The sequence below is a fragment of the Centroberyx affinis genome, unplaced genomic scaffold (genome assembly GCF_046629955.1).
Source record: "Centroberyx affinis isolate AG114_WGS23_722 - 3 ecotype Tasmania unplaced genomic scaffold, CSIRO-AGI_Caff_v1 ptg002100l_1, whole genome shotgun sequence".
NCBI lineage: Eukaryota > Metazoa > Chordata > Actinopteri > Beryciformes > Berycidae > Centroberyx > Centroberyx affinis.
In genome coordinates this window covers 176,979-195,548 of record NW_027280426.1, presented here as the reverse complement: position 1 = coordinate 195,548, position 18,570 = coordinate 176,979, and the positions used below count along the sequence as shown (strand labels likewise).

The following is an 18,570-nucleotide window of genomic DNA, read 5'->3' as shown; positions in this document are numbered from 1 at the left end:
TTAGGCACGGACCGGTTTCCCTCTCTGCACCTATAATATTACAATATTATAATTCTGTCTTAAAACAAATATAATCTCAGATGGGTCTCATTGGGACAAAATCTTATCAAATGGGGCTCGGTGGTCTATTGCAGATCTATTTGGAGGTCCTTGATGTGAAAACATTCAGGAACTTCTGGGCTATATTGTGTGTAATGCAGAAACAAACGAACAACTTTGGACAAAGAGTTGTAGTTGTGATTCATGATCTTTGCTTTTATTATTAATAACAATACTTAGGCATCATTAAACACAAAAATACAAAATAAAAAATAACACTGTAATTAGGACACAGTTGTTTCTTCTGTATCATTGGGGAAGAGAGGTTGCTGGTTGGTCAAGGTTAGTAAAAAAAGGAACATGGTGGTGGAATGAGGGCGAGTTTGAAGGGAGGATAAAGAGTCGGTGCAAGAAGAGAGGAGTGAGAGGTGAATGAGACTTAAGAGTTGGCTCTGTGACATGAAGTGGAGACAGGAATGAGAAGAGGAGAGGATGAGAGGAAATAAAGACAGGAGAGAGAGAGAGAGAGAGAGAGCATCCCATACATTACAGATAAGGCACTTGACATACAAAACAACTTTAAAGCATAACAACAAAACTACAACGCTTTCATTATTTTATGAATTCTTCATACCTCTCATAACTGAATGATTGAGTTGCTAAAAACCTGATTTCAAGATGTTTCATCTCCTTAGTACTAACATCAAACAAGAACATAACTGTAAACCCGTTTCATACATAGGAATCATACCTAAAATCACTTTCAAAAAAGAAGAAAACAAATCAACATTTTAATTCTTACCCAGGAAAACATTACCCAGGCTACTAGGCAACGGCCTCAAGAAATCTGGCCCACATTTATAAAAAAAAATGTCTCATTCCAATCGCCTTAGTAAAACTCAGACCAATCCACCTCCACAATGATTAATCAGTGGCCATAGAGAGTCACCTCTTTACAGTAGGTGGATCATGGCATCATCAGTATGGTTCAGTATTCAACTGGATCAAACTGCTCAGGCCAAACCAGAGAGAAAGACATTCAACTCCGTCAAAGCTAGCAGGAGACTGTGATTCTATTGCAGTGTTTGTAAAACGCCGTCAGCTCTAATTTATGGATATTCCTGACTTCTTAGCTACTTACTCAGCTAAGCCGAGAGTCGTGAACCTCATCCTGTGCGCAGCTCAGACGTCTCTAGTTGAAGCAGGCGCTGTATGTGCCCCGCTGCAGTGAGACCACAACAGGGTCAGATTGGTCTAGACCGTAAAACAGATCATATCTTTTTGGGTTCCTGATTGGCTGGATCCCTGACGGGTTACTTTAAATTAGATTAAAGAAAATATTGAAAGAAAATTGACAATTGACAAAGATTGACAAAGACATAAAACAATTCATATATCTTAGGAAAAATAAAATCTGCCGTGTTAACTATTCAGTGTTCTGCATCAAATAACAGACACAGAAAAGATCTACTCTGTATAGTGGTGAAGAAGATAAAAACATGATGTTCGATATCAGAATAAAAAAAAAATGTTAAAAAAAGAAAGGTAATAAAAACCTTTTCTCTCCAAGATCATGCAGACTTGTCTGTTATGAGTAAGATACCACTGGCACATTAGGATACTGACAGAGAGAAAATCTAAAACAATTAACGATTAAGGAAATCAACAGAAATTAAAATAACGAATCAAAATTTTCTTGCTTTTTAATTCAGCTGCTGAATTGAAACCAAATTTACTCAAACTTTACTGCTTACCTCTGTCATCAGAGAGATAAACCTTACAAGGCAGACTACATTATGGATGGCCTTATGGACCGTAATGGAGAGCAGAGGCACACCATCCTACTGCATACATTTTATAATCTAAGAGACACTATAGGTTTGTGCAAAGACATTGCAAGAGCAAACAAAATTGCATAGACAGAAAATTGGGGAAATAAATGCCCTCTGGTCTCACTTTCAAAAAACTCACTCTCACTCTGTCACTTTCTTGTGTTCCTTTAGTAGTAAATACAAAAGGTACAGTGGAAAAAATAAACATGCTAAAGGCAGAAAGCTTTAAAATGGCATTTAAAGAAATGTCGGAACAGCCACTGGCTGGCTGTAAGGCACGTAGCTACGGCGAGGAAAGCTATAATAGAAGCAGCATCACTTCCCCTCCTGCGTCCTCTCCACGCCTCGCTCCTCTCACCTTCCTCTCCTGTCTTCTTTAGATTTAGGGCAAACTAGTCAAGGGACTGACATCGGGCTGAGACATTTCCAAAGAGACATGTCTTTCATGTGATTTGTGTATGTATGTGTGTGTGACGACAAAGCAAAAGGGCACGCCACTTTGTGTAGTGTGTCTCTCATCTGCTGGATCTCTGTGCTCCACGGAAGTACGTATGTTATGTGAGCGAGTGTGTGTTTGTGTGTTGTGCAACAGTAACAGTGTCTAATATAAATCAGATACCTGCTGTTCTTGGACTTAGGGAATGCCTTGCCCCCTCCCTTCACCCATATCCCTTCTCCACCTTTCTTCATTCTCTCTCTCTCTCTCTCTTTATCCATCTCTCTTTCTCCCCCAGTGAGGGATATGAGTCCTTCTCGCACTCTTTTTTCCCAGCACTTGTTTGCTGTCACTCTGTTTTGCGGTGGTTGTTGTTGTGGACCACATGACCGTTCTGCACTGGTCCGTTTTTCTTCGTCTCCTTTTTCTCCTCCTCCTCTTCCTCTTCGGATTCGTCTGTCTCGTCTTTATCGCTCCGTTCATCATCCACTTTTTCCTGAGAAAACGAGGAAGAGAGCACGTAGAGAGAGAGAGAGAGAGAGAGAGAGAGAGAGAGAGAAAGGTGCTTAGAAACACTTCATTAATCAAGGACACCTTCCGCTCCAAACTGTAGTGGAGCTCTGGCCAATGTCAGAACATTGTGAGTGTGTGTATGTGTGTGTGTGTATGTGTGTGTGTGTCTGGTTGTGCTTTCTGTCTACTTACATTGTTGGTGAGGAAGCGGATTGCTATGCGTATGATGAGGACAGCCCAGAAGATATGTAGACACTGCAGCACCAACAGAAGGCCATTGAAAAAGTAGTAGCCAAAGAAGGGACTATAGATGGTCACTGGATAGACCCATGTACAGTATATAATCCTGCAACAGACAGAGAGGATGAAGACTTCAGTAACATCAGTAGTATGGCTTTGGTATAATAATAAAACATCCAAAACAACAGCATAAGAATGTGTCTTTCTGTGTCTGCGTTGATGTCGCATCTACCAGAAGGGGAAGATAACAAGGCGAGTGACGATGAAGATTGCAGCAAATACGATGAAGATGTAGTTACAGGCGTTCCTCCACCCAGCATAGTTGAACATCTTTGCAGACTGTCAGAGGGAGAGAAAGGGAAAGAGACAGATTGAGAGGGACAGATTGATGAGAAAGATGCAGATAACTAAAGCAAGCAGTATCCTCCACAAGGTGGCAGTGTATCATCAATGTACTGGTGTCAATTTGTGCTACTTTTCAGTTTCACAGCATTTACTGAATTACATGCGAAGAAATTTCATTAGGTGTCCAGCATGAAAACATTTGAAATTGAGACATTTTATTTCTTGCTGGTAGGGATAAATGGCACCAACATAAGACAGGTTGCTCTGGTAATATTCATAATGGGCATATTCTCATTCACTGCATTCACATGATGCTGGATACAATTCCTACAGGTATGTCACATTACCATAAATACAGCTGGCTGGTCGTGAAAGTCTGTGGGGACACCTGTCAATTGGTTCCAGTCACACATCTGCCTTCCAAAATGGCAGCGTGGTAATCAGAATGCCACGAATACACTATACTACAAGGAGGGAGCAGACATTTACCTCAAGGAGGTAATCGGAGGAGTCGTGCACCAGCATGATGAGGGTTCCAGCACGGATGTAGTTGACACACCAGGAGAAGCTGATGAGGAGGATGGTAGCTACATGGTGGACAATCTGCTCCTTGAAGTCCTAAAGACACAGAGACACATGCTACTTATCTTGGGAAAGCAAAATGTTGAGAATATATATTTGTGTGTTGCTTTTCTCCAGTGGGTCTGTGTGTGTGTGTGTGTGTGGTGGCAGATCCTGCTTAAGAGGCATCTAGGTTAGGACATTGTTTTGGAGGAACAGCGTGTTCCTCCAAAACAAAGCGCTACCCTCAATGCGTCGCTGGCAAGGTTTTACCCCCTCTATGCTAAGCCGACCCAAGTTGAGCAGAGTCCACACACACACACACACACACACACACACACACAATCAAAACACACGTGTAACAACAGTCTAATGTCCACTCATAGTCCATGCCAGATGTCAAATTGATCAGATAGTGAGAACAGAATGTTTGCCTTGCTACAAACTGTTGATCATTATGTAATGAGACTGTAGAAGGTAACAACTCTCTATCATATCCTAATTATGAGTCTTACAATGAGAGGTGAACATACATATACAACATACAGTACGTCTTAATATGTTGTGTATACATGATATGCTGTCAGCGTACTACAGCTGAGTGGAGCAGATAATAATATTTACTCTCCATGGATTTTTAGGCTCTCTGATGTATTTTTTCCTTCCATTCACCTGCAAGTGTTTTGAACTAAGGAAGGGAGGAGCAAATTTACAAAAATAGATCAGACAAGAGTTGACTTACTTTGCGTTTGACATCAGAGGCCACACTGAAGAGCAGGGAAGCGTAGAAACCCAGCTCTATCATGTAGTACCAATACTGAGAGGGCAGGAGAGTCTGAGGGAGAGGGAACAGCGCTTTAGTTTAAAAATCACGACATGAAACAATGCCTGGTGGATAATGTCCTATATACATATGATGTACAATATATTCCCCCTATATATATAAGATATTATAACTTGCAACAACTCGCAACTAAACCACAGAAAACTGACAAATTACCATATAAATGTGCATTATACTGTAAAAAATAATGTTAAAAACTGTATATTAGGAAGGTGTTCCTTGTGTTTTGTGCGCTCAGTGTGTGTAGCCATTTCAGAGACGTACCAGCACAGGAAAGCCTTGCCACATCTCCTTCAGGTCATACAGCCAGGGTTTCTGAGAGGGGGGGGGGGGGGGGGGGTGAGAGAGAAGAGGAGTGAATGAGACAGCAGAGGTAGACAATAATATTTATATCAGCTGACTCAGCACAGCCATGAGTCAGTACGGCCCTTCTGACAGTGTGAAAGATGGGGTTATCACAGCAAAAAGACGACTACCATGAGAACTGTCAGTTATGATGATACAACAGATGACGAATGAGGATGCAGGGGTTGGGAACATAGACACAGGGGGAGGAGGAGGGGGGGCGGGGAGGTTAAAATGGCAGTACTCACATCGATGAGGGCGGCCAGGCCAGCAATGAAAGCAAGAAGGTAAAAGGTAAATCTCCAACTGCAAGAGAACACACACACACATACACACTTTCTACTCAGTCATTGGGGAAAAGACAATAGACATATTTTCTACAAGCAGACATACACACATAAACACATCACACACACACACACTTTCACTCACAGTCAAACACTCATAGACTCGAGGGTGCGTGTTGGAAAGAAATACCAGGCTGAACGAATAGCCTAGAAAAAATCTAGTAAACTACGCTGAGAATGTCAAATAAGGACACGCATACAGACACACACACACACACACACACACACACATGGCCAGGGCAAACACGTGCTGACTTCCACACACTGACAATGAGAGCAGTCAGACAGTATCCTCTCTGTGGATGTCCTGTAACAGAGACAGAGAGGGGTCGCCTCCACTGCAGCCTTGTGTACAGGTGGAGAGAGACACGACTTGAGACAGAAAACACACAGCAGCAGCGACAGACAGACAGACAGATAGAGGAAAAGAAAAGTGTAGAGTAAAGAAAGAAGGGGCAGAGAGAGAGAGAGGGATACACCAGTGGAGGAAATAACACAGAGAGACAGAAAGCCTGTTGTATGCAGAGGCACAATAGATTGATTCACAAGCCAGATGTCGAAACACACACACTGTGAAAGACACACCATAACCGGGGAGTGACAAACATGCTATCACATGCACGTCTGCACACAAACACACGCGCATCATATGCACTGATTTCAGTTCCTGAAACATGCTTTCTCTCTCTCTCTCTCTCTCTCTCACACACACACACACACACACACACACACACACACACACACACAAGACACACAAAACACACACCATACTCTGATTCATCTTCTTGTTCTTGCAGAGTAAAAAAGCCTTTGTGAATCTCTCTGACATGGATAATGATCATGACAGTGAAGCTAATGGTACTGAGAGTCACTACACATAGGAGTTAAATACAGAAGGCAACACATGGGATGGGATCATGCATTAACGGAACATCTATGGGTTGTTTGTGTGTACATGCATGCATATGTTTATATATTTTCCTGTGTGTCTGTCATGCTATCTGTGTACATCAATGTCATCCGTTGCTGCTTGCATATGTGTCGGCCTGCCTGTCTGTGTGTGTGTGTGTCTGTCTGTCTGTCATAATGTACATATGATTTAGTGTCATGCTGTAAATCCTTCTAGCTGCAACTGGCTAACTTCAGTAGCCTTGTCTTATCAGGTGATCATGGTTTTAGTTTAACCCTGCTTCTGCTATAGTAAATGGTCCGACATAAAAATAGCCAATCATGGGGATTGAGCCCCTGTTGCTAAGGCTCACTATTAGTGTGTGTGTGTGTGTGTGTGTGGATGATGCATGGGCAGTTGGATTTGGGCGTGTGTGCACAAAGAGTCGGGGGAACAGGCATGATAGCAGCAGAGTGGCATTATAATGAGTGTGTGTTATAAATAGAGGGCTGCGTTTGCCCTCAGACATGTGCTCATATAGCCAGAGGAACGCATGGGTGGCAGCTGTTTCAACCTGCTGTATGGCTCGCTGTGTGAGTATATACTGTAATATGTGAGTGTGTGTTTGTGTGTGTGTGTACCTGGCCTCTCGAAACTTCTTGAGCAGGCTGGGTCTGTCTTGGTTCCTCCGCCTCCTGAACCATCGCTGCACTTGTCTTTCTGAACAGCCGGTCTGCTTACAAAGACTCGCTACTGAACTCTGAGAACGGCACAAAGAGGGGAGTGTTAGGATCAGCTTTTCCATTTCTCAACAACACACATAGCATTGTACCCTGTGTTTTTGAGTGTGAGTGTGTGTGTGTGTGTGTCTACCTGGGTGGGGTTCTTGGTAATGTTACAGTAGTGGGACTCCAGTGTGGGGTTGTGAGGGGCTTTGAGCCGCACCGTCTCTTTCACCCCTAGGAGAGAGGCCAGAGGCGTAGCCACCGTCCTGAAATGTAAAAAAAAAAAAAAGGATGTTGAGACAGAGAGAGGGATGAGATGAGTAGGGGAAGAGAAGAAGAGAAACAGGAAACAGTGAGAAAAGGAAGAAGTAGGGATGCAGTGGAGGGAACCCAACTAAACTCACTTTATCTATCTTTAAATTAGTGAAAAATGGTTTTCCCAAAGTTAATATGAATCAAGCTAATGCAAATCTTTATGATAAGCAATCATTGTATACATTATAGTAAGTAGTATCAGGCTGATGTAAGTTGCATGAAAATAATGTTTTATTTTGAAAATTAAATAGTAATACTGTAGAGTAATACTGACTTTTTTTCTGCAAGTGGAAGTGCAGATTAATACTGTTCTGAAAATATTGTTCTATTTTCGTTTGCATCGGTGCTAGTTTGCCCTCTGGTGATCACTGACTGAAATTCAGCTTGCCTGCTTTATGATTTACCATTACATCAGGTTAGGAGGAGGGGAGATTATTGGTATTAACAATAAAACATAGGTGAACTCTGTAATGATCATCTGATTTAAAAAAGATTAGCTACTGCAAACCGAAGCACTGCATTTGTGTGATAAACGATGTTTAATAATTGACAGAATGCACCTTTACTTATTTTAAAGCAGGGTGCAGGGGAAGGAGAACAGATGAATGACTCAGAGAAAGCAGCAAGAGATAAAATTGCATGCTGAAGTGACAGAATCTAATTTCAGATCAGAGGAGGAGACAAACGATGGAGAGACTGAGGGAGAGGAGGGGAGGAAGAGGAGAGGCCAGGGAAAAGAGACAAACAGGAAAAGTAGACAGAGGGATAGAGAGAAATTGAGAAAACGAGAAAGCAAAGGCAGATGTGTAGATGTGTAAACGAAGACATCGATGAGGGACGCACAGGTACAGAGAAAGACAGAATGAAAGACGGGCTGACCTTTCGAAGATCTGACGGATGATGAGGAATATGATGGCGATGGGCAGCGCCGCCCAGAGGTCGCTGGCCTTGGCGTAGACCCGGCCGTCCCGGTCCTCCAGGTCGGCCCAGCCCAGGCCCTCTGGGAACCACAGCCGCTCCTGCCAGAACCACTCGCTCAGCCCCCACAGCATCCTGCAACACATAACAGGCCAGAAAGGGCTTTAACACCACCTCTATGGGTTTATTAGGCTTGGGGTGAAGACAAAGAGAGTTTCAGCAAATAGAGGTGGTTCCCCCTAAAATGTGAAGCTAGCTGGTGCTTGCTTTGAAGCTATCTGCTGTGCGGGCCTGCCTATGTGTGTGGCAAGAGATCTGCGATTGGGAAAATTTGGTGCCACGAAATTAAAGAGAATTAGATGTTGGCACTCTTAATTATTTGCTACCGTTTCCCTCTCATTGGAAGCCTGGCTGGAGGTTTTTCCTAATGCATATAACAGAGTACAGAGAACCGAGGAGGCCCACGTGAGGGACTAGAAACCAGACCAAGAACTGAGCAAATCTTTTCCTTCATTCTTTCAACGCGAGCGCTGCGCTTAAACGGCTGACAGCTGCTATGAGACTTACTTTTACTCGGGGAATAGGCGTAGATTTCTGTTCAGGGAGTGGCAAAGAAAAAGAGCAAGGGTGGTGGTAAGAGAGAACTAGCATCTGAAGGATGTGAGTCATGATTCGTCCATATGTGCAGAGCAGAGGGCGCACCCCCACACGCTCAGTCTCTGGAGTCCCTTTGCAAATTTAACTCCCATTCCACCCATTGCAACTGTAAATGCCAAAGCCTCCCTCCCCCGTAAACCACTTCACTCCCCCTCCCTCCCATCCCCACCATCCCCACCCTTCTGCTCCCTCTCAGAAATCAAGAAGGATTCCCTCTTTGGCCGAGAGAGCCGAAGCCATGTGTAATGTTCTCCCTTAGACCACGCCTTGCTCTCTCTCAAATATGCAGCTGTCATTACACACACACACACACACACACACACACACACACACCAGAGAGATGTACTCTTAGATATACAGGACTATTAAAGTAGAGGAGGAGTTAGTGGTAAGATGACTTTGGCTTTGTCTTCTTGAACACAAAACAACTGTGTGTTTCATGAACAGCCACTTGTTTGTTTCCAGTGGCTGGATTCACAAAAATAACCCAATGAGCAATTTTACGTTGATTAGCCATTTAAACGACTTAATGGTTATAGACATCCAGGCTAAAATGAGGCTACATAAGATTTAGAAGTAAAAGTTTGCTAAATGTCTGTCTTAGACTATGTTTTCTGGGGTATCTTGTATTGCTCTGGTGCATATTTTTGATATTTACAGCTGTTTATGCATTGTTTAATCGTGTATTTACTGCTTGGTCTAAAACTGGGCTATACATTGCCAAAAAGAAGCTGGGCTATATGAGAGCTGTGTCTATCTTCATGGGACACCTTTAGTCCCATACAAGCCGTTTAGATGCAGCTAAAACCGTCCAGCACTAATGCTTGATTGGTAATATTCATTTCTTCCCTTCATGAAGGCAGCCCTGCTGTCTGGGTTTGGGAGAACTCATTGAAAGTTGTCAGATGTAGGTGCTTCTAGTTGCAGCAGGCCCCTGATACAGTCTGGGAGATGGTGTCACGGTTGAGTCTATCAGTTATTTTCCACATCATGTCAGGTTAGTCATGGCCCATGTTTCCTGTTGCAGCAGCATGACTGGCCGAGCACCGGGCTTCCCCTCCTCTCCCCCCTCAGCGCAGGTGGTAGATGGGAAGGGGTGACATATTTTTCCCAGTGCTTCTGCCAGCTCTTCCACTTCAGTAGCACTACATCTCACTTCTTGTCCACCTCAAGTCTCCTGCTTACTGCCAGGAGCTCTAGTGAACAGCACGTGTATGTGTGTTCATGTTTGTGTGTGTGTGTGTCTGGCTGTGTAGAAGCAGAGCAACCTAAGCAAAAGCAGATTACACAGAAATAGAGCTGGTTCAAAGGGCAGAAGTGACGGGGAGCGCAGGCAGGGGTCAGATGGTGCTGACTTCCCTCTGGAACACTGATTGTGTGATTGCTGAGTCAGCAATCACAGGTATGATATTCTCGCTCTTTATTATTTTTATTCCGTACACTTTTTTGGCACCTAACTACTCCTTCATACTTTAAGCTAGAAACTCCATTCAAACTTTAAAATGTTCAGCCTGTTTAGGACATGCGTGCTTGTATTCAACTTTTTGATATCTATTATACTTTTTAAACTATTCTACTTTTTTCCACTTTTTTTATAATGGGAGTCTATGGGCGGAATGTTCAAACTCAGCACTTTTTGAACTCTAGTCGTTCATACTTTCAGCTAGAAACTTCATTCAAACTTCAAACTGTTCATCTCAGTAGGATAGTTAGTAGGAAGGCTTATGTAGTTTGTTAGCCTTCGTAGTCTTCATACCTTTCATAATCCTTCCACCTTTCACACATAAGCCTTCCTACATATTTTCTTACTTTTTGTACTTACTTTTGTTACTATTATGAAATTTTAGTACATTTCTAACATTATTATTGATCACTTGGCAACTCATTACAGCTTCACAGAGGTGTTTTAAACTGCCACATTTCCCACAGTTTTAACATTACATTCACATTGCACTTTGGTTCAGCCACTTCAGTCTGAATAGACGATCCATGGTCAGTCACGTTCAGAGACCCGCACACACACACACACACACACACACGCGTGCCTACACACACCGCATATGCTAGGTATTCACTACTATGGGCTGTCATGACCAACAGTTTGCACTCTCAGCAATCACACACATTTTCTCCAGAAAATGCACCTTTCTAGTTTGCTGTAATAACCACTGGCTATAAACTGTAAATGAGTGTATCAGCTATATGTAGGTTTAACACACACTCATATACATGTTCAGTCACACACACACACACACACACACACACACACACACACACACACACACACACACACACACAAAAACAGAGCAAGGAAGACAGACACAACTAAACAAGGATGAATCATTTGTGTTTTGCATTGCTACAATATATGCGAGTCCATGAGTGGGTGTGTGGAGGCAATTTAGGATTCAAGAGGATATTTTTAGGGATACTTGTTCAGATCATCTAGTCAGTGAATCCAGCATGCTAAAGCACTTTTCCCCACAGCAGCCCTGACTCCATATCCCATTGGCCCACGGGAGCATGTGACCAGACTCTGGCCATTTTACTGATCCAATAAAAATGAAGGATGCCTCTGGCAGGGGAGGGAGAGAGGAAGTTCTCTCTGTCTCTCTCACACACACACACACACACACACACACACTCTTTCTCTCTCTCTCCCCTCTCTCTGGCTCTCAATGAGTGTACATTACAAGGATGTGGTGATTGTAAACAGAGATCCAACCCCTGGCTGGAAGAGCACATCTAACCACTCCAGCTGTTGTTCATGTGTTTCATATGAGCTCTGTAGATCCGTGACACTACCTTAATCCATTCTTGGAATCTTACGTTTACAAAGCCGCGATGTGATTTTTACACATACGGGTGAAAAAAAGGGGAGCGGGGCTCTCGGTTTCTGCCTCTGTAGACCGTGCTGGAACCTGGTACAGAATCCAAGAATATTTGGAGAATGTAAACACACTACCACCACACAGAGGGAGCGCTCCAACCCTCCCATCCATTCTCCATGGATGAATAACATGCAGTGGAGTTTTAGAGTCACCCAATGCTTTATTTAATCAGAGTGACTTTCCAGGCTGACATGGAGAGTGGAGACTGCGTTGACTAGAGGAATACAAGTCATGAGACAGTAGAAATGTGAGTCACTAAAAACATATTATCCTTGTCTACAGTTATCCATTACTCATATCCATACTTAAATTGTTCACTGACAGCTGAATCATTCAAACCACAACCTCCAAACTTTACTGGGACAGAGAGAGAGAGAGAGAGAGAGAGAGAGAGAGAGAGAGAGAGAGAGAGAGACATCAGTCATCTTATATTGTGTACTACTTGACATAAGACGTCAAAGCTGATTACTCAGTACATCAGGACTGATAAGCCAGACACAGAACAACACAGTAACTGCATACTGATATTACACACTAAGGTCACAAGACTACAGTCCAGATGGAGCAGAGTGTGTGAGGTAATTCTGCAGCCCTAAATTAAATCACGGCCTTCAAGGTTCGCTCATATCGGATTACATATACAGGAGGAACTATATGGTATGTGACTGAATGTTTTCACTTAAGAGTCATAAGCATGTGCTCATATGCAGACACACGCACACAGATGTGCCTACGAATGGGTTAGGGCTGGACTGATATAGTATATCGGTTTGCTCACGTATCGGGCCGATATTGGCCTTTTATGAGATATCGGCTATCAGCCAGTCATGTCGTGATGGAGCTTTCTCTCTGACCACAGCTAAAAATATATATATATATAAAATCAGCAATTCAATTTTATTTTCTTCACACATTTTATTTATTCATTGAATTGTTCAGTTATGTTTTTTTGTAAATTAATTCTTAAAGGTAGTAAAGGTAGTAATCTTTCCTTGCCATTGAATAGGTCTGGTGGGTCACCCTGTTTTAAAGAGCTGCAAAAATAATTTAATTAGTCTGGTTTTCAGTGGAGAGTTTTAGTGTCACATTATGGTAAACATGCTGTTTCAAAGGACACAGATCAGAATAAATTCTGGGGGAAGCACTGTGTACTGTGAAAATGGAAAAATATAATGACATTGAATCTTGGCGCAAAATATTGGCTTCAATACAAAAATATCTGTATCGGCCTTCAAGAACCCGTATCGGTCGAACCCTAGAGTGGATCATGTGCGTATAAAACATGGCAGCCTCCTGTACTGACACCCTTCAGTCCTCCTGGCCCAATGCACCCACAGTTTACAGATCAGAGTGAGACGATTGAACCATTAAATGCTAAATACACATATTGTGGGATGAAGTGGCAGTTCAGGAGGCTGCCATGGTTTATTAGCTGTAATTCAGGTCATGCCTTGGACATTTTGAGGATGAGTCATGCACCTTCTTCACACAACCCACCCACCTTCCTTGCTCCTCAGCATCTTGCTCTTAAAAGAGAACGGTTTCAGTTTAATTTAATAAGAGAACAAAACAGTCAAACAAACTTAAAGATTACAGAAAACTAGAGGAGTGGGTGGGGAAAAAACATTCAAATGATCCCAGGCAAGGGCAGACAGACAGTCTTCGGTGATCTGTTTCATCACTGCTATCCCATCTTCTGTCTTTCAGATAGAGATCAGAGGAAAGGCAACTTCAGTATACCTTTTGCATTGATCAACTGTGGCCCTGATGAATTATTGATGGGGGATTCAATCAGCGGGCAGACTGGCTTGAACAGGCCCGCTGGTGGAGGTGTGAGGATGATATTGTCATGCTGATTCTCTCCTCCTGACTGGACGAAGGCCAATTCTTCCCGTTGAATAACAACTATTATCTTGCTTAGTATTTGGACTTGGCCCTGAGTGGATGTAGGGCTATTCTTTCTGTTGAGAGGGAGCCATACACTGTGGGATAATGACCATCAAACTCTGCGATCATTGGCAACACAGAGGACCGGATATCTCTAGACTGAGATAGTCAAGGCAACATTCCTGATTTCCTAATCACTGATTACTAGAGCTGAAGCAATGCAAGCAGGCAGACGAGCAGAAGGTGTGACTGTTATACGATGAGGGTTGACTGTATTTTCTAGCTAAGTGAGGGTGAAATAGGCCAAAAACTAATCAAAGCCTATTAAAAACATAACTTTTTTTCTGGACTGTCAGGCTTTAGCAAAGCTTCACGCAATGATTAACATCCTCTTGCTGTTTTGTTTGGCCCGAATAAGGAGCTTTCCTCGATAAGGGGATTTGTCTCCTTAATGCATCACTGATTTAGGCCTAAAAACTGACTATCACAGATAGCCAGTGCCCATATCTCACTCTACACCCCCCCCCCCCCCCCCCCCCCCTAAGTACACATATCAAATTTGCATACACAGCCTATTACAGAAATCCTTGGGTTGTCATAAAACTTTTACACAGGTCTGAGGCGTCTGTGGGGCGCTATAATAAATTAATCTAAGCTGGTTAGACCCTAACAGAAAAAACACAATTATTCCTATAAGGGTTTATAATGTCTCTGGTGCTCGGTAGTGAGATTATAGTGGCCTTGTCTTACTTTATATATTTTATTTTTATCTCCTAAGATCTCTATAATATTTCTATTTGTTTTGCTGTGATATTTGTATCCTTCTACAATCTACTATGGTTGTTTGTCGTAAGGGAAGAATCGGAAAAGCAAACTGCAGACTACAATGGTGTCAGGGGGAGGGGTCACAAGTTAAAACACAAATCATTTTCATTAAAAAATAGAGTTCAATCAAAGAAAAATTGGGGCTATACATAGTATCATCTGTGATAAGCCTGTTTGTAAAGCATGGTGGTGTATTCATATGTCTATTAATCGTGATAATCCGTTATCCTGACTCTTGTCTCAGTCCTCTAACTTTATGAAGAGCCTCCTGAGCCACGCGCCAGACTGCCCTCATGTAGCTGAAAGTATGATGGTGGAGCTTTGTCATCTTCCAACACACTTTCACTTTCACATATAGCTACAGCTGTACACCCTCATCTCACTTATTATCATGTCTGGTGTACAGGTAAGCAGAGAGTAAGAATTTCCAAATAGGCCTACACTTATTTTAAATCAATCAGTCCCTACTACACTATTGCGTAATGACGTCTGGACGAGGGACGGAGCGTGCGCCCCGCACACACACACACACACACACACACACACACACACACATACACACACACACACACACGAGAAAAGGTTCTGTTCACCAACATCGTAAATGTGAGATAGTAGGCTACTTACTTTGGTCGTTGGTGTCCTCTCCAATGGCGCAGCGTATATTCTGGTTACAAATAGAAAACGTGCTTTTTATTTGTCCAGTGTATCCGTCCTCCCGGTCCCACCTAAAAGTAACCTAACGGTCCTGTTGAATATACCTAGCCTGCTTGTTGTGCAGTTTGTGTCCAAGTTCAGGGTCCGGCCTGAATTTTACATCCTTCCATACAGTTAAAAGTTTGTTTTTCCTGCGACAAAAAAAGATTGGGGAGGGGAGAAAAGAAAGAGTAGGTGGGAGAATCTGAGATGCAACAACGACCGGCAATTTTCCTTCTTTATCCCAACAACGTTGAGACCAAACAGCTGGTGTCTTTCTCGTCGTGTCCCACCTATTCTTTCCCCCTTTCCGTACCGGGAGTCGACGGGGTCTGTCTAGGTGTTTGGCCGGGGAAAGGCGGAGGTCAGGCCGGCTGGAGAGCGGAGTGAGAGGCGCAGAGAGAGGGAGGAGTGAGGGGATAACGGAGAGGGAGGGACAGAGATGATGACGTCCAGGCACATGAGAGCATTTGGCTGACACACGCATCCGCGTTTTGTTTCCGCTCCGAGAAAACTTTTATCCCCCTTTCACCACCAAACGAGAGCTGGATGGCACAGTCCTGCCGGCGGGTTCAGGCTGTTAAAACAGAGCCGCCTTTTCATCTCACACAGCCCAGCCTCGTCAATATCTGCAGCCTACATTTTTATGACGCTTAAAAAACAATGCCCTCGCTCTTCTTCTCTCCATAGCTCTTATTTTATTATTTATTTACCTACAAGGTCACAGAAATATGTCGGCTACTGCATCTTTTGTCAGGGCGCCGTGGCTCTGACTTGACCTTCTGGTCGCATGTCATGTTGTTGATAAGACTTGAAGCTTAATCTATTGTTGCACTCATTCTCTGTGAATTTGAGTGTCAGCTAAATGACGCAGAATAAATTGTATCTAAATGTTAGCCTTTAGGTAAGCATACGCTAGCATAGCATAATGCTGATCCCTAAAGAAAAATCACTATAATAGGGATCTATAGGGACTTAAAGGGTCTCTGTGGTACTAGAGTTAGTTAATAATGAGTGGTCGTATTGTATAGGCCTACCTACTTTTTTTATTTTTATTTATCTCATGTTACATCACTATATTATTATATATATAGTATAATATAAGGACTTAACTGCTCTACAAAGCCAAACACCAGCAACTGCATGGGCTGTGGAACTGAGAAAAATGACTGCAAAATATATCTCCTGCCCCTTAAAGCTTTGTTGGTACATAAGTGCATAAGTAACCTATATCATTCAATGTAATTTATAGGTAGCCTATATTTTTTCGTTAGGCTATTATTAAATCTAAACCCAAGCCATAACCTTTAACCTTTAAAACACAAAAAGCAGTTCCAGATGTTTGCCTTTGCAGGGCAGTAGAGTTTCTCTGTGATATTTGTAGAGTAGCTACCCTTCTAACACCCATCAGTATAACTACAGCTCTTCAATACACCAAGGCTATTTTACTGGACCCGTTGTGACCCACTGGCTGTAAAAGAGCCTTGTAAGACTGCAGGGTGAAGAGCTGATACATGACTTTTTTGATGACTTAACTTCCAGCCTGTAAAAGCCCTTTGCCTCCTGCAGATAGTGAGAGCTCTAGGCTGGTTTGTGCACGTGAGGCGGGTTCAAAGGGACGAGGTCAATTAGGCTAGACCCGACAGCCAAAAGGAAAATTCAATCATCTATTGTTAGGCTGATGGGTGAGTCACTTTGCATTATCTTTGTATATTCAAATATTAGGGTAGCTATAGCCTATATCAAGCACACTAATGAAGAATTATTCAAAATTATGCCTTTCCATGCATCAAATTATCATGTTCTTCTCGTAAATCTTATAGCAGTTTTTATACCCTTTGAAAAACATTGCCCCGATATCAGAACCGGGAAGGACGGTGGTTTACTGCGACAGTGTTCTCAAAGATAAATACAGCAGCGCTTATAAACAGTTAATTCCACTGATAAATATGCAGCCCACTCCCATAAACGCATACAGGAGATAACGCGCTTGTTACATCACTTGTGAGTGAAAACCGGTGAAAACACTCTTTCTCACTCTCTCTGTTTTTCTCTCTGGTGACTTGTTCTCCAGTTATACCCCCTTCTGGTCAGAAGACGGTTGTGCGGTCTCTCTCTCCTGGTGTCTTTCTGGTGAGTCGTTCAAATCTTGATTTTTGTATCAGAGACGCCAGAAAAATCACAAAGTTTCTTGTTTTATTGTACAACAAAATTCTGTATCTACACCCCCCTTCTCTCTCTCTCTCTCTCTCTCTCTCTCTCACACACACACACACACACACACACACACACACACACAGTAAATCTCATCAGCAGATTCAGTATGATACTTTTTATTTTAACTTAAAAAGAGAGTGGATCAAAAACAGGATTCAATAAATTAGAAATAAATATAATTGTTGTCATAATCAATACATAATTATAATTACTCGATTGCAGGAGTCTGACAGAAACAGGCCCTCAAATGCTTTTTTCTAGAAAATTCTAAAATCAAAATATTGCAACCCACTCAAACCCTTCTCCCAATAAACAAAATAATTGATAAATTAGTAAATAAATAAAAAATAGCTCAAATATTAAAACCTCCCAACAAAGGTGCAATCCCCCCCCCATGTTTCACCTAAAATCTAAGTAGAAATTTAAAATAGGTTAGTGATTTCCCCCTTTTACAATTTGGAATGCAATATCCCTTTACGAAGATGATGATGTTACTAGTAATAATAATAATAATAATAATAATAATAATGTTACTGTGTCCTGTTCAGTGTTTATCTAAAGTAGTATTCTTTTTGCATTTTTTCTTGTTTTTTAAATGCTGCTCTTTGTAAACTAAATTATTTACAGATCATTAGGATTTTTTCCAAAGTCTCTCTAACCTACTCATTTAGTCTTCTTTTTTTGTATTTTCTTTTTTTTTTTATTATGAAACGTCGGTCCCTCTATATTTGTCATGTAATAGACATGGTATAGACATGTTATAGTCTATTGAAGTGATATATCAGCATTATTGTTCAGTACCTTCCATACACACTTGGTCTGAGTTATCTTAACTTCACTAAACACCCTGTTGGCAAACTCAACACAGACCGGTCAAACGGAGCCGTCAGCTGTATGGGTAAGATTACTGACTTGTGTGAACGTGTGTATTTGTGTGTGAGTGTCGGTGGGGGTGTGTCAGTTTGTGTGTTTGTGCACTTTATGTACATTTGTATATCAGCCTTATACCGTTTGAGGTTCAGTTTGGAGAGCGCGCATGTGTGTGTAT

At 42.2% G+C, this 18,570-nt stretch overlaps 1 protein-coding gene across 1 annotated transcript; it reads right to left on the bottom strand.

Moving 5' to 3' along the window:
• Positions 1-243: 243 nt before the first annotated feature.
• On the bottom strand, positions 244-15,671 carry LOC139654494 (ceramide synthase 2-like). Its single transcript, XM_071531576.1, has 11 exons — positions 15,237-15,671; positions 8,311-8,484; positions 7,265-7,382; positions 7,033-7,151; positions 5,404-5,461; positions 5,075-5,125; positions 4,709-4,801; positions 3,895-4,023; positions 3,293-3,399; positions 3,013-3,166; positions 244-2,803 (listed from the first exon to the last, which is right to left on the bottom strand). The coding sequence occupies exons 2-11, from the start codon at positions 8,481-8,483 to the stop codon at positions 2,657-2,659; spliced, it is 1,149 nt and encodes a 382-aa protein (XP_071387677.1). The 5' UTR covers position 8,484; positions 15,237-15,671; the 3' UTR covers positions 244-2,656.
• Between the last annotated feature and the right edge of the window lie 2,899 nt (positions 15,672-18,570).